Source organism: Helicoverpa zea, chromosome 9 (assembly GCF_022581195.2).
Source record: "Helicoverpa zea isolate HzStark_Cry1AcR chromosome 9, ilHelZeax1.1, whole genome shotgun sequence".
Lineage (NCBI taxonomy): Eukaryota > Metazoa > Arthropoda > Insecta > Lepidoptera > Noctuidae > Helicoverpa > Helicoverpa zea.
Genome location: NC_061460.1, coordinates 3,918,713 through 3,932,496, shown reverse-complemented (window position 1 = coordinate 3,932,496; position 13,784 = coordinate 3,918,713). Strand labels below are relative to the sequence as shown.

General features: G+C 34.4%; 1 protein-coding gene and 1 long non-coding RNA gene across 2 annotated transcripts; both read right to left on the bottom strand.

Annotated features, from left to right (window-relative positions):
- Positions 1-1,965: 1,965 nt before the first annotated feature.
- Positions 1,966-2,355, bottom strand: LOC124633251. Its single transcript, XR_006984713.1, has 2 exons — positions 2,110-2,355; positions 1,966-2,053 (listed from the first exon to the last, which is right to left on the bottom strand). It is a non-coding gene; the product is annotated as an uncharacterized LOC124633251 (long non-coding RNA).
- A 1,418-nt stretch (positions 2,356-3,773) lies between these two features.
- LOC124633508 (E3 ubiquitin-protein ligase CHIP) lies at positions 3,774-13,499 on the bottom strand. Its single transcript, XM_047168756.1, has 7 exons — positions 13,191-13,499; positions 12,016-12,214; positions 6,783-6,924; positions 5,357-5,459; positions 5,165-5,221; positions 4,976-5,092; positions 3,774-4,589 (listed from the first exon to the last, which is right to left on the bottom strand). The coding sequence occupies exons 1-7, from the start codon at positions 13,308-13,310 to the stop codon at positions 4,464-4,466; spliced, it is 864 nt and encodes a 287-aa protein (XP_047024712.1). The 5' UTR covers positions 13,311-13,499; the 3' UTR covers positions 3,774-4,463.
- Positions 13,500-13,784: the final 285 nt, after the last annotated feature.

Genomic DNA, 13,784 nt, shown 5'->3' with positions numbered 1-13,784 from the left:
GTATATTTCACTCCAAATTTTACTTTGACGGGTAATGCGGTCCTGAATAGTAGAATTAAATAGTACATTTCAAAACATTATTGAGACATGATGAGAGTGACAAAACAGCAAACCGTTTAAATATAATAAATAAAACTTTATAGTAAAACACGCAACAATGTGAAATCGCACCAAACATTTATTATTGAAAGTTAAAATAGACGACTTTGAAATTATTAATGCGGTCTTATATTTGTTGAGATGTTCATCGAATTTGAAATACTTATAAGTACTTAGCTTAAGAAATATACATAGCATAAAATTTAGACAAATTCGGCCACTGATTAAATAAAAATACCTTAATTAAACATAGGTACTCATTATATACCAAACCATGCACACTATCAAGTTATCTGAGTAAGAAAATTCAAAATAGTGTGCATCGATTCCATCACATAATTACATACAATCGATGAAATACTAATCAGATCCGATATCGAGCTAACGAAATTTTTATCACATTTAAAACCTTATTTCGCAACATAATACAATATTCATAAGCAAGAAAAGCAAGCTAAGTGGTTCATCAAGCAATAAAATTGAATATAAGTAGCATAAATAATTATATACTGCCTCACACAATATATAGAACTTGCTAAATATGTAGGTACATCAAACATACACATAAATTAAAGTGATGATAATGTCCTCTTAGCCGATTATTATCGGCCATGGCGACTGTTCGGAGATTACTAACGAGCTAACTGCGCAGGACATATTATAGTTCACAAGCATTTGCGCAGACACATGTGCGCACTCACTATTCCTTCACTCTCATAGCCTGATGGGACAGTAAACCGACACGACCGGAGAAAGATTAGAAAATAAAAGTAGCCATCATGTAATTTTGATAACTATTACTGCCAGGTTTTATCAAAATCCATCCCGTAGTTCTAGAGTGAAAGAGCAACAAACATACCCAACAAGCATACATACAAACTTTCGAATTTGTACTATAAGTATAAATAATGTTAGGACAGGACCTGGACACTATAAGTATGATAGTTGGACTAATAGGATTATACTCTTTGCATAATAATACGCACTGAATATTGCTTTTGCGGTAAGTATGCAATACATGGTTCCTAGTTTTTCAATCCTACTTATATCCTACTTCCTACTTATATTATAAATGTGAAAGTTTGTGAGAATGTATGGATATATGTTTGTTATTCAATCACGCAAAAACGGCTGGACCGATTTGATTGAAATTTGGTATGTAGATAGGTGAAACCCTGGATTAACACATAGGCTACTTTTTATCAACACATAAAGCGGGCGAAGCCGCTGGCGGAAGCTAGTATATTATAAATGTGAAAGTTTGTGAGAATGTATGGATGTATGTTTGTTATTCAATCACGCAAAAACGGCTTGACCGATTTAATTGAAATTTGGTATGTAGATAGGTGATACTCTAGATTAACACATAGGCTACTTTTTATCAACATACCACGCGGGCGAAGCCGCTGGCGGAAGCTAGTTCAATATAAAATAATAGTAACGGTAAGGGTGCGTCTACTCGGTGCATGTAGCTGGAGCAAGTTAAAATGCGCAAGTGACAAGATCACGCGGGTGGATATTTTGCTTTGGTACCTACATGCGCGAGTCGCTAAACGCGCACGTTTAGAAAATGCATGTAACCTGCGCATGTGCCTCGACATGCGCTAGCTACTTGCACCGTTTAGATGCACCCTTAGGTACAAGTTAATGTTGAAAATTGTACACGAGATAGTTAATTAGTAAGTAGCCTACTGCTTTGTAATCTTAGATAGGAAATAGCAACTACTTAAGTTTAGATATTTCTTGCTTAACATATCATAAACGTCGGCAAGTTTATAAAAAGCGAAGATGAGCGATTTTTATGTAGCCTACCACTCATTATATTTTTACGTTTATACTATCTTCAGTATTATAAGAAAATATTTGTTCGTTATTATTTAATATGCAAAGGCTATTGCTTGTCTACCTACATTCCAGAATATCTAAAACTACTCTGTATTATATTATCTGTTATCTGAGGGCACGGCAGTGCCCCAGCCAAGACTCGAGCATTATAATATTATCTGTTACATAGAAGGCAAGAGCAAGGGTGAGTTACACCATTAAACTATTTCGACAGCCAGCCGTGAAATTGCCGCCAAATTACATCTGTCATTCTGACACACGTCAAATCAGCGATTTGACAGCTGAAAATAGTTCAGTGCCTAGTGCGAGTTTTGCAAGTTAATTTTTTCGATGCGAAGATTACCATACCATTGAATCACGTAGCACTTATCATAGAATTGTTTATATAATAAAGACTGTCATCAGTACTTGGTCGTATTACACTTGAGCTCACTTTTGCGAGTGTAATCATTATTAACCGGCAAAATGAAAGAAGAAGTAATACCTAACTCATGTGACGTAGCATTCGACTCTTTATTTCAATAGACTTATAATTACGTATCGAGTTGCGAATGCTGTCAAAACTCGGAATCAGCACTCTGTTATAGTTAAATGGTGTAACTCACCGTAATAGTTTAAAAGTTAGAATTGTGCATAGTGGTTATATTTGTGAAAAGAGTAAAATATCACTAAAGCACAGTTCAAATATATTCTTCTGTAAACAATTGTGAAGCTACGTACTAACGTAGCAATGTCACTCACAACCGCATGTGCTCGATGCTCGATGTCAGTACTGACAGCACCGATGGCATCGATAAAAACCCGTCGATGTATATGCGTGTGTGAGTGTCATTTTTACGAACCATTAGTATACCACCATACCAACCAACCAACCAATTAGTAGCCAGCTTCACAACTGTTGACAAGAAAATATATCTAAACTGTATGAAGGCTGTTACAGACTTGTAATATAAATGACGCCTTCGCATGTGTCACTTGTTACAAGTAGGATGTAAGCTTTATACTCGTATACTATAGAAATATAATTAGGAGAATATTGAAGAATAGATTTGTTGCTAAGCTAACTTGTTACAAATTAAAATATAGGCAGAGAAAATTAAATATGTCCTAATATGCTTGGTAAAAAATATATGCTTACGTATCTTTAGCAAGCTCATAATTTTATATTTACTTTTAAATTGTAAAGAACAATGTCAGATGTCCATAGTAACTTAGGCTCAATAAAAATATTTCATGTACAGTGAAAATTCTTACAGTTTTTTGTGTAGTTTAATGTCAGAAGCTTTTCTATGTTTTCCACTTTTGCATTGAACTTCTCAAAACCAAATTATTCCAAATTATTAAAAACGAAAAACCTGAACTCGATAAACAAAATAATTACTTATTAAAATGATTTATTTTTTTTGGATAATTTCTAGATAACAATTAAATATTTTATAAGAACTTAGTATTTTATATTTAAATTGTTGTAGTAAAGAACTTTGTGTCCGTGAGAATTTAGTTTTAAAAGTTGATTGGGTGGGCCGAAACCTGACATTGTTCTTTTCAGTTGTTTATGGTCTATAAAGTGCACATTTACTTTGGAAAAATATTACTATATCTGGCGGTTTGTACACTCAAAAACCTTTACTTGAATTAAAACACAATTAATTAAATCCATCCAACTGGCTTTCTGTGGACCCTGTTCAGTAAGGTATTGTAGATTTTGGAATAAAAATAAATACAACCTTTTTCCGTAAAGTGTGTGTACTAGTTTGCCCTACATCGCGAATTTAATATTTATTACCTGGACATAAGACTCGAATTGCTAAAGCAAAATAAAATCACCATTTAACTTTTCAAAGTTGAGGTTTAATGTTTCAATTGCCTACCATAGATTATCCTAGTTCGGACTACTGTAAAGAGTTTATGATATAAAACTCCTTTCGAGTCCGAAAACGAACGAACTAAACGTAAAACATACACGTGAATAAAATAGGACACAGTCATTAGCAGTAATACCCCGATTCATTATTATAATATTATCTAGTTTGAACTGTGGGAATAAAAGCCGTTCCCAATATGTTGTTTTCATTACTAGGAATAGAATTTTGATATTAACCACATACAAGTTATGTCAATCTCTTAAATCGGTAAGCAAAAAATGGATAGATTGAATATTGGAAACGGCTGTAAATAGAGGTAGGTAGCACACATCATCTAAATAGTACTGTCATATTAATTTCGCCAATATTTATAACCGTGCGATCTTGTTCTTAAAAAGTCGAAAACAAAGTCCACATGTCTATCTTCACCTGCGGTTTAGAGAGCCATTTCCCATAACGAATATACATATATTTTTTGATATCGTGATATTTTGTGATATCTAATTATTTGTGACATTAACAAGATCTCAACTAAATTTTGCTCTTCGGATCAAGCCACCATCCACAATGTTACATATTTTTTTGCAATATTTCGGGGTATTACCACATCACATCACAAACACTAGGTACCTATATACAGGACAAACATCAAGCTCAGTAGTCGAGAGCCCACTCGTTGTCCTGTAAGAAGGCATCCACTACTTCCTTCATCGTGAAGTTGGGGATCAGCTGGTCCGCCGTCAACTTCACGCGAGTCACCGGATCGAAGTGGCCGACACGCTGAGGAAAATACAAAAAAATGAAAATTAAGTTCAGTATTGTAGTTATTCTGAAAGCTCCAATGAAATCTATTAAATATGTTTAAAAAAATAACAATTATATTCGAAAATTTTGGTGGATGCAAATCTATCATTTTGTTTCACAAGTGAACACGATGCTTCAAAATGAGTCACATTGTCAAAAAAAAATTGCAAAAACTGTATTTTGATTGCAGAATTTTTAAATTATTCTTGCACTTGACTTTATCAACATTTTCGAGGTATGAAATCACTGCCATATGTATGTCAAATGCCCTTACACTTGTAAACAAGAACATAGACATGTCGATAAATGGGCACAGCAATGGCAATTTCCTACAGATGCTCTCAAATAAATAAAAATCTTACCTCCAAATGCTCTTCAATATCCTTCTTCTCATAAGTAATGCCACTGGGCGTGATCACCGGTTCGTTCAGAATTTCAAAGCTTATCTTGCCACACAAATAATCCGGTACATCGCGTTTCTGTCAAAATATAATAACAAAGTTAGTTGGTATGGAGTCTATATGAAAAAAATATGAAGAAATGATACTGACCCTTCTCCTTTCGTCCATTTTAGAAAATAATATGTTTAGTTCGCTTCTGTAGTTATTCTGAAAACAATAAAATTTAATTAAATCAGAGAAACAAGTGTTTTTATTTCTCAATTAAAGAATAATCATTCAGAAGCAAAAATCAAATGAATTTTTCAAGCTATAAATATATTTAGTTTTTTTGCAAATACTCACACATTCATCCTCAATTTTGGACGCTTTACTATTAACATCATCTTTATTGCTTACATCTAGTTTCAATGCCTCTATTCTACGCTGCATATCTTCATTTATTAACCTGAAAACACGAAACCAATTCATTAATGTGAAATACTTTCTGAAATAGGAACAGAAACAGAAAAAAAAAATATTGAACAATGCAGCTATTTCTCTTATTAGTAAAACGTTACCTACTCATAATTCTATCTGTCTCTACAAGAACAAATGTAGGTGTTGAAATGAAGTGAATAAGAAGCATGCATTCCCTTTTCGGTTTTAACTTCTACCATTGTCAATTTCACGTAATGTCCTTTAGCAAGTACACAATCTTAGGAGGGCGAACACCTTGAGCATTGAACCGTGCAGTGCGTGGAACTGTGTCTATCTGATTTCATAACACAAATCCATCTCGTCCACGGAGGAAGGAAAGATGAGCGGAGATGCCCTAAGGCAGGTGAGTCAGGCGCCTTCTTGTAGGTCAACTACGTCATCAAAGCGTTCAGTTATCAGTGAACTAACGAATCGAAAACTAACTTGCGAACTGTCAAAGATTGGTGATTTAGTTTTAAAAAATGAGCGGGTTCAATAGAAGGCGTATGAGGACTTAGCCAGTAACGTTCATCATCCCCCAAGCACCCATATTTTTGCGACGCTACTTTCTTAAGAGATTTTTTATTATGACATCTCCGGTCTTTTTTTTATTTTACCGGCGTCAAAAATCATCAAATGACCCCTCCCGCTGTAGGTTAGCAGCGGTGAGGGAGTGTCAGACTCTTACTGACTAAAAACCGTCGTGTTCCGTCATAGGCCTTTTATGTACCAGGGCCGCGGTATCACTTTCGAACAACCCGCAGCCCCGGCGGGCATCTCCGGTCTTCATTTCGTTCTCCATTGTCTCGTCACTAATATCAGTACTTGCATAAACTACGGTCACCAATGCAGCGGAACAAACGAATGACGCATCTGTATTATTTTAGTCATGAAGGATTTCATTAGTGTTTTCCACTCCGTTAATGTTTACACTTGTTTTCTGCCTAATATAATATAATTTATTTGAATGTATAATAGCTGGTGTTTATTGTTTTCTACGGGCAGCTTTTCAATTGATTTTATATATGAATGAGGTGTGAGAGTAAAGGAATTATAACTCTCAGCGTCGCTCAAGTAATACCCATCCCGTCCCGTCCTACTTTACGAAACAGAAGCTTTATGCTTTTAATTGCAATAGGTGAATTTGAGGTCTGTTTTTACGCTAAACCTATTGTACTGATATTGATGCATTTTTTTACGAAGATATGTAGAAAATTGGAAACAATTTTAGGCAATTTTTTATTAAGGTTCTCCTAAAATTTCCGGTAACCGTTATTCTGAAGATATAAATGGATGTATGAAAATTAGTTACCTATTCAAATAAGACTGCAGTTCAATCTCCTGCGATATTCTCTTCTCCTCTTGTACGTTCCATCGTTTTTTCCTTGCTATGCGGATCTGTGCTGCTATGTCATCGCCGAAGTTCAACTTCTGTTCGCGCGCCAAATCATTTGCTGGAAACATTAATTAAAATATATTTAGATGTTTTTTGAACTACTAAACCTACGAATCGCAAATTATTTCACTGTCGGAAAACTACATTGTTCCGGAGTAACATAGGCTGTATGTTATCCCGGTACGGAAAGAAGTTCCCTCGGGATGCGGGTGAAATCGAGGGAAAACAGCTAGTACTGACTAAAACCTATCTATGTTCCTTCTGGAGGCCTTGTTTCCTAAGATCCATGAAACTTTCGAACGAATGCCACATCAGCTTTCTTGACCTACTCAACACACTCTTACGTAAAATAAATTTCAAAATAAAATAGCATGATTCACAAACTCAAAATTGTTATACCACAAATATGTATATTCCGCTTTATTTTAGAACTACCGACTTTTGAATAACACGTCTTGAATGTTTGCCAGAAAACAATTTTATTGTGTTACGTTTATAAAAAAAAAGTTTTCAGTATCTCAGAAATTGTAATATGACATTGATTGCTAAACTGTGATAGAGGTTAGGTACCTAGACCCCAACTTCAGTAAAATTAGTCAGAGAAAAATATTTGGTATTCTAGATTCCTTCGAATAATCAAAAAGGACAATGCTATTCTTTGTATGGAAGTTGGGCTCAAGAGTTGCCCACAGTAACTGCATAGTGTATTATGTTCCATAGGCTTATAATAGGTCCCAGACCGAAACATTTCGAAATCTATCCCAGGAGTCCTGAGAAAAACTGGTTTGACTGGTATTCAATATTACGAAAAATATGCTTACGAACTCTTAACTATTCCACTTTTATTACCTTAATTGAAATACATTATAATATTAATCGACAAATACGAGGTATTGAGCGAGATTTTTTTTTAACAACTTCAAAAAATGGAGGAGTTTCTCAGTTCGTTTGTATTCTTTTTTACGTAAGTACGTGCATAACTCCGTCGTTTACCAACCGATTTAAACAATCATTTTATTGTTTGAAAGGATTTACTTTATAAATGGTTCCTTTGTTATTCGGTCCAGGGTCTGGTGAAACCTTAAAACAATAGAGAACTCTCGGAAATTGTAAGCACATATCGAATAAAAACTTGTCAACTTGTCTCCGACACCACAAAACAGTGGAGGTTAAGACCTGACCTGACGATGGAGACGACAGTGAGACGAGGGAACTCCTCAACGGTATCTATTTACTGCCTCGTGTTCGAGCTCATTTTATTCGTCTTGATAAGATTCTTCCATTGCCATTACGGATATTAATTGCATGACGCTACATAGGACTGATTGTGGTAGATAGAGACTGAAAAGCAAGAGAAACAACAATTACCTTTAAACGTCTATTTCTGTTTTTTTTATCCTGTTAACAGTGAAAGAAATCACTAACTATCTGAATGTTATTTCAAGAAAAGAGGTTGTTTGTTAGGTTTGTGGCTGCTTAAAATGGCTTGCTAACAATGGCTGGCTAACATTAAAACCGGTTTTTCTTAACCGGGACCTCCGGGGCCGATTTCCAAAATATTTGGATTTCGTATTAACAGTGAAGTAAAGAACCTAATCTAACCATTCCCACTACTGGGCAAATGGCTTAGGCTTTATAAAGTGACTGTTCAAGTTTAATATTAGAACCGGTTTTTCTCGGGACCTCTGGGACCGATTTCCAAAATATTTGGATTTCGTGTAAACAGTGCAGTAAAGAACCTATTTCGACCACTTTCACTACTGGGCAAATGGCTCAGGCTTTGTTAAGTGACTATCTATGAAGAACATTTGAACCGGTTTTTTTCGGGACCTCTGGGACCGATTTCAAAAATATTTGGATTTCGTGTTCAGAGTGCACTATGGAACCAGCTGGAACAACTCCCACTGCTGGGCAAACTTTGAGCTCAGACCCTGGCATTGTCCTTTGGAATTTTAAACTAATTTATGTGGGGTAAATAATAGGCTTTTGCATTATATATTAATGTAAGTGGTAGCATCAATCATTATTAATTTCAATAAACATAAATCCTATTTGAACACTGTTGTAATAAATAAGACATATTACTAGGTAGTATTGTAACTATGCCTATAAGTTCGGCCATTCAGAGAATGCGTTCCTGACACGTCGCGATTGAACTGACGACGTAACTTTGCAATGGCGTTGCAGTTACGATAAAAATATTTTTGCTGGTTGTTTACCGTTTTAACAATTGAGGAGCATTAAAACAACATTATTATATCAATAACACTAGTTTACAGTACATTTGTTGCCGGGATTTTTTAAGCTGTTGTTGACTACTCATATTTAACCATATTTAAAACTATTAGTAGTTTTTTTTTATCAGCTCTAGTTTTTGAGATTCAGCTAAGTGCGGTTTAAAGAGAAAAAACGTGGATTTACCTTAAAGAATATTTGTTTAAAAATTATATTAATTGTTAAGTTCCAAAAAACTTGGCTTTAAAGCTCTTCTCTTATGTGTAGACTTTGGGAAATGGCGTATCAGAGACCAGCAATAGTCAGACATCATATTTACATCCCAGAAACCCTGATAACGTTCTTCCATGACACGTTAATCTTGATGCATACGTTCTCCCCTGCTCTTCGCTCATATCTCCTAAATTTTCTGGAAATCTGTCCAGATGACTGAAGAGGAAGTGACTTTATGCTCAAATTGCATCCCATACCTCTTATTTGTAAAAGCAGGTCTTCGACAAGTTCAACATAATTTTCATTATAATTTTTCAAAATTCAATATAATTTTTATTCTCTGAAAGTTCAGGTGAATGCTACACTCTTCGCTAAACACATGTTCTACTTCGGTTTTGCCATTTAGCTCGATTTTTGGTGTTTAAGCTGTTTATGTTCACGCTGCAAAAGTAAGAGCCGTCGAGATGATTTTTCGATTCTTTCCAAATAGTTGGTGTTTTAAGTTGAAAAGTACTTCTTTTACCACTTTTCCATAATCTTAAATATTCAACGCACGATTTACAAACACTATCAGGAGCCCAAGATTTGTCATTTTTATCTAACAACATTCCAAAATATAAAAAATAAGTATTTTTAAGCGTCTCTGATGACATTTCTACTCTTCTCAAACACATATTCTCCACATAAGTAACAAACATGGTTTGGATTGTTCAAACAACGCCTCCTTGAACTACTCGTGTTGTAAAAACTTCACATATTTGTATAATTACAATAAAATACGTACTTCAGCGACTGAAAAAGGTTCAGAAAAGAGAAAGTCAATAACAAGTAAAGTCGAGCTACAAAAAAATTTTTGCGGGTGTAATTAATAAAAACTAAACATAAGTGAATGTTACCAGCCATTAAATCCACGGCAACAGGCAAAAAGTTTGATTTTGTAAACTAGTGTAATCAATGAATGTTATTACGTCGTCAGTTCAATCGCGACGTGTCAGGAACGCATTCTCTGAATGGCCGAACTATAATCACATTAAATATTTCACAGAACTTAGTATATTGAGACGGACTTGAGTCTAATGTCACCTTGAACTACAACTGCTACATATTAAAATTATGATAATTGGATTTGATACATTTCAACTGAATCCTTTTGACTGTCACCTAAAATCACTTGTCAAAAAATATATTTTCTCCTTTTTTATTTTAGGTAATCTTTGGATGGAGAATCCATAGTGATTATGTGAACAAAAGTTGTCTGTGAAATCAAGTATAGTAACAGGACATAGAAACAGCGAATCATCAAATAAATATTTTTAACTAATTTGTTGTTATGATCACTTAATTGGTCATTATACTTCGGCCGTTCAGAGAATGCGTTCCTGACACCTATCAGTTAGTCACGACTAGTGATGGGCACAACATAACACTGAGTTCGTTACCGTTCCTTCAAAATGAACCGCCGCATTATTTTAAGATTATTTTCGTTTTAAATTGGCGGAATCATTTGTTTTATATTTTAGTTATTTAAGTGGAAACCAAAAAAAGGTAATATTCATATAATAAAATTGTTTTATTTATTCTTTGTTACAAGTACATTGAATTGAATGTGCGAACAGAATATTAATCAGACTCCGATTTGCTTGAGGAGGTGGTGTCTTGATCATCATCTTCGCCTACATGTATAATTATATTATTATCAATAACAGAATCAATCCTGATATCTCGGTCTAACAAAAGCCGGGTAATCAAATAAAAACAGATCGAAAACACTTGAAAAACGTGGTCTATGCGCACGAAACGACAACGGACGACTGTTTTAGCGTCACAAAATGGCGGCCCATAACGCCATTTGGGGTTACCATTTTTAATCTAAGTATAAAAATGCGGTTTGGTCATAGTTTTATTTTTATATTTCATAAACGTTATAATTAAGTCTTATAGTCCATTATTTTCCAATTCTTAAAAAGAAAATCAAAACGTATTATTTTATATTATAACTGTATAAGAACAGATTACGATACTTGCCTGTTATTTTTAGCACAGCACTACAAAATATAAACCGCTGACATAACCTTGTAATAGCGCAGTATAGATTTAGAAAAATATTGTTTACCAAGTTATTTGACACTCAGTTTGGCACAAAATTATAACATTCATTGATTATTGATATAATAATGTTGTTTTAATGCTCCTCAATTGTTAAAACGGTAAACAACCAGCAAAAATATTTTTATCGTAACTGCAACGCCATTGCAAAGTTACGTCGTCAGTTCAATCGCGACGTGTCAGGAACGCATTCTCTGAATGGCCGAACTATAAGGGCAAATATGTAGATAGGCACTAAGGAAATCAGAATGTCTCTATCTTTATTTATCTATCTATACTAAAGTTATAAAGAGGAAAAACTTAACTGTTTGCATTAGCTCTGAAACAATCAATTAAAAAATAGTTTGCTAGCTATTCCTAACTGGGCTATACTTCATACAAATATGGGAAGAAGTTTCCCCCCGAAAAAATCTGATCATTACACTATATATAAAGGATAAGAATAAAATAGTACTGTAGCCGATTTTTGCGATCTCTGTACAAATAAAAAGCTTCTTTCAAATTGATTCAAACTTTAACATATTTTATGGCAGTAAATTTTGTAACCCCTGAACATAATTCTCGATAAAATTTAAATAATTAAACAACTACATACCCCGATGCAGATGCTTGATAGCTTCGTCATAGCAGTCCAATTCTACCAGAGCCTGGCCCAGGAAGAAGTGGCCTTTCACCTGATTGTTGTCTATATCCAGTGCCCTGCGACAGTCCTGGCACGTTGCTTCCCACCGCTTCATCTTGAGATGACATAGTGCACGATTTGTGAAGTACGTCGCTACTGATGGATTTTTTATCTGGAATAATGTTTAAATTTGTTATTTCGGTAATAATTGCATCATGTGTAGGCTGTTAATTAAATGGAAAATTCAAAATAAGAATACAAAAATGCTGAAGAAATAAAAAGAAAGCTATAGAGAACCAAGACCCAGAGACAAAGTTTTTGGTTTCCAAAAGCAGGTTTGATATAAAATGTTTTTATCTAGAACTAAGTAGGCAAGTAGACAAACTAATGCAAAATCAATAAACCATTGTCTCTAAGCAGTAGTTTTCAAGGTCCACATTTAATTGGGCTAGACATTCCAATAGCTTTGGTTATTTTCATGGTGTATCTAGTATCTTCTATAAACATAGGAACATGTTCTAGATTATTAAAGAAGAATTCGCAACATTTACATGAATGAATTTATAAAATATATGCTTGAATATGAGGAAAACATCTAGAAAACCTCTTCCACATAAAAGTATGACAATGACTAAGTTTTACATTAACACTTAGATGTAAATAGGTAATCTTTTTCAAATAAATGAGAAACAAAATAAACTAAGCTGAAATGTTGTGGTCATAAACCCAAGTTTATCTTGTGAATCAAGACTTTATACTTTAGCGTCTCAAAGTCTATGGACACAATGATAAAACAGTGAATAAATAAAACACACATACTTTGCACTAAGCATTTTTACTTTAAATGCTTATTGAACTTTCAATAATGCGTAAATAATAAAATACAAATTTATTCCATTTTATGCACAATTACTTATTAGAAGGTCACTATCGCAGGAAGTTTGAATTCAGAAAAGATTTTTTTACATTTAGTTAACAACCTTATTTGAATCATTTACTAGTATTCTTTGGTCAGGAAAATGAAATAAAAAACAAAGAGTTTATGGTAAATAGAAATGAGGTCTTAAAAAATCTTTGTTTCTCTGCCTGGTGTTAAGAGATACCTAATGTTGGAAAGTGGATAGTTTAAAAAAGTGTTGTATACTCACAATAGCCTTTGTGTAGCAGTTCATAGCATCCTCAAATCGTCTCAGACTGAACAATCTGTTGCCCTGCTCCTTCAGTTCTTTATCGGTAAGGTTCGCCGTAGTATAAGTGTGTTTACTCATTTTTCCTGCTATATTCTCACTAGTTTTACGTCAATATTGTCACATATATCATTATTTAACTCAGGCGAAATTGTAGGTAGTTTACGCAACTGTTAGATTCGCACACGATTGAAATTATTGTGATTATTTTTCTTCTAGAAAAATATGTTTGTCAGCTTTTGACATTTGCTTATTTTGTTTTTGACGTACGATTTAATTTCATTCAATCTCCGCGTCATGACACATAGTGCGGTGTTGTCATGTCTAATAAAATTATTGTTTGTTTTAAGCACACTGGCAATAATATCATCACGCTTATCTTGAAGCTGGCTTTGCAGGAGCAGACACGGGCAGACGTTTGCATGTCTGGGTAGATGTTAGTTAAGGCTGTGCGTATGTTTTCTTTCTACTTCGGCCCGCCATACGATCGCCGTATGATTGTACGATGCTCCATGATGACACACAACGGGCCGTTGTCTCGACCAGCAATTTTGC

Coding starts and splice junctions, on each gene's coding strand:
- LOC124633508 (XM_047168756.1), bottom strand. CDS start 13,310: ATGAGTAAACACACTTATACTACGGCGAACCTTACCGATAAAGAACTG. Junction 12,215..13,190: donor ACTGCTACACAAAGGCTATT/GTGAGTATACAA, acceptor ACATTATTCCAG/ATAAAAAATCCATCAGTAGC. Junction 4,590..4,975: donor ATATTGAAGAGCATTTGGAG/GTAAGATTTTTA, acceptor TATTTTCCTCAG/CGTGTCGGCCACTTCGATCC.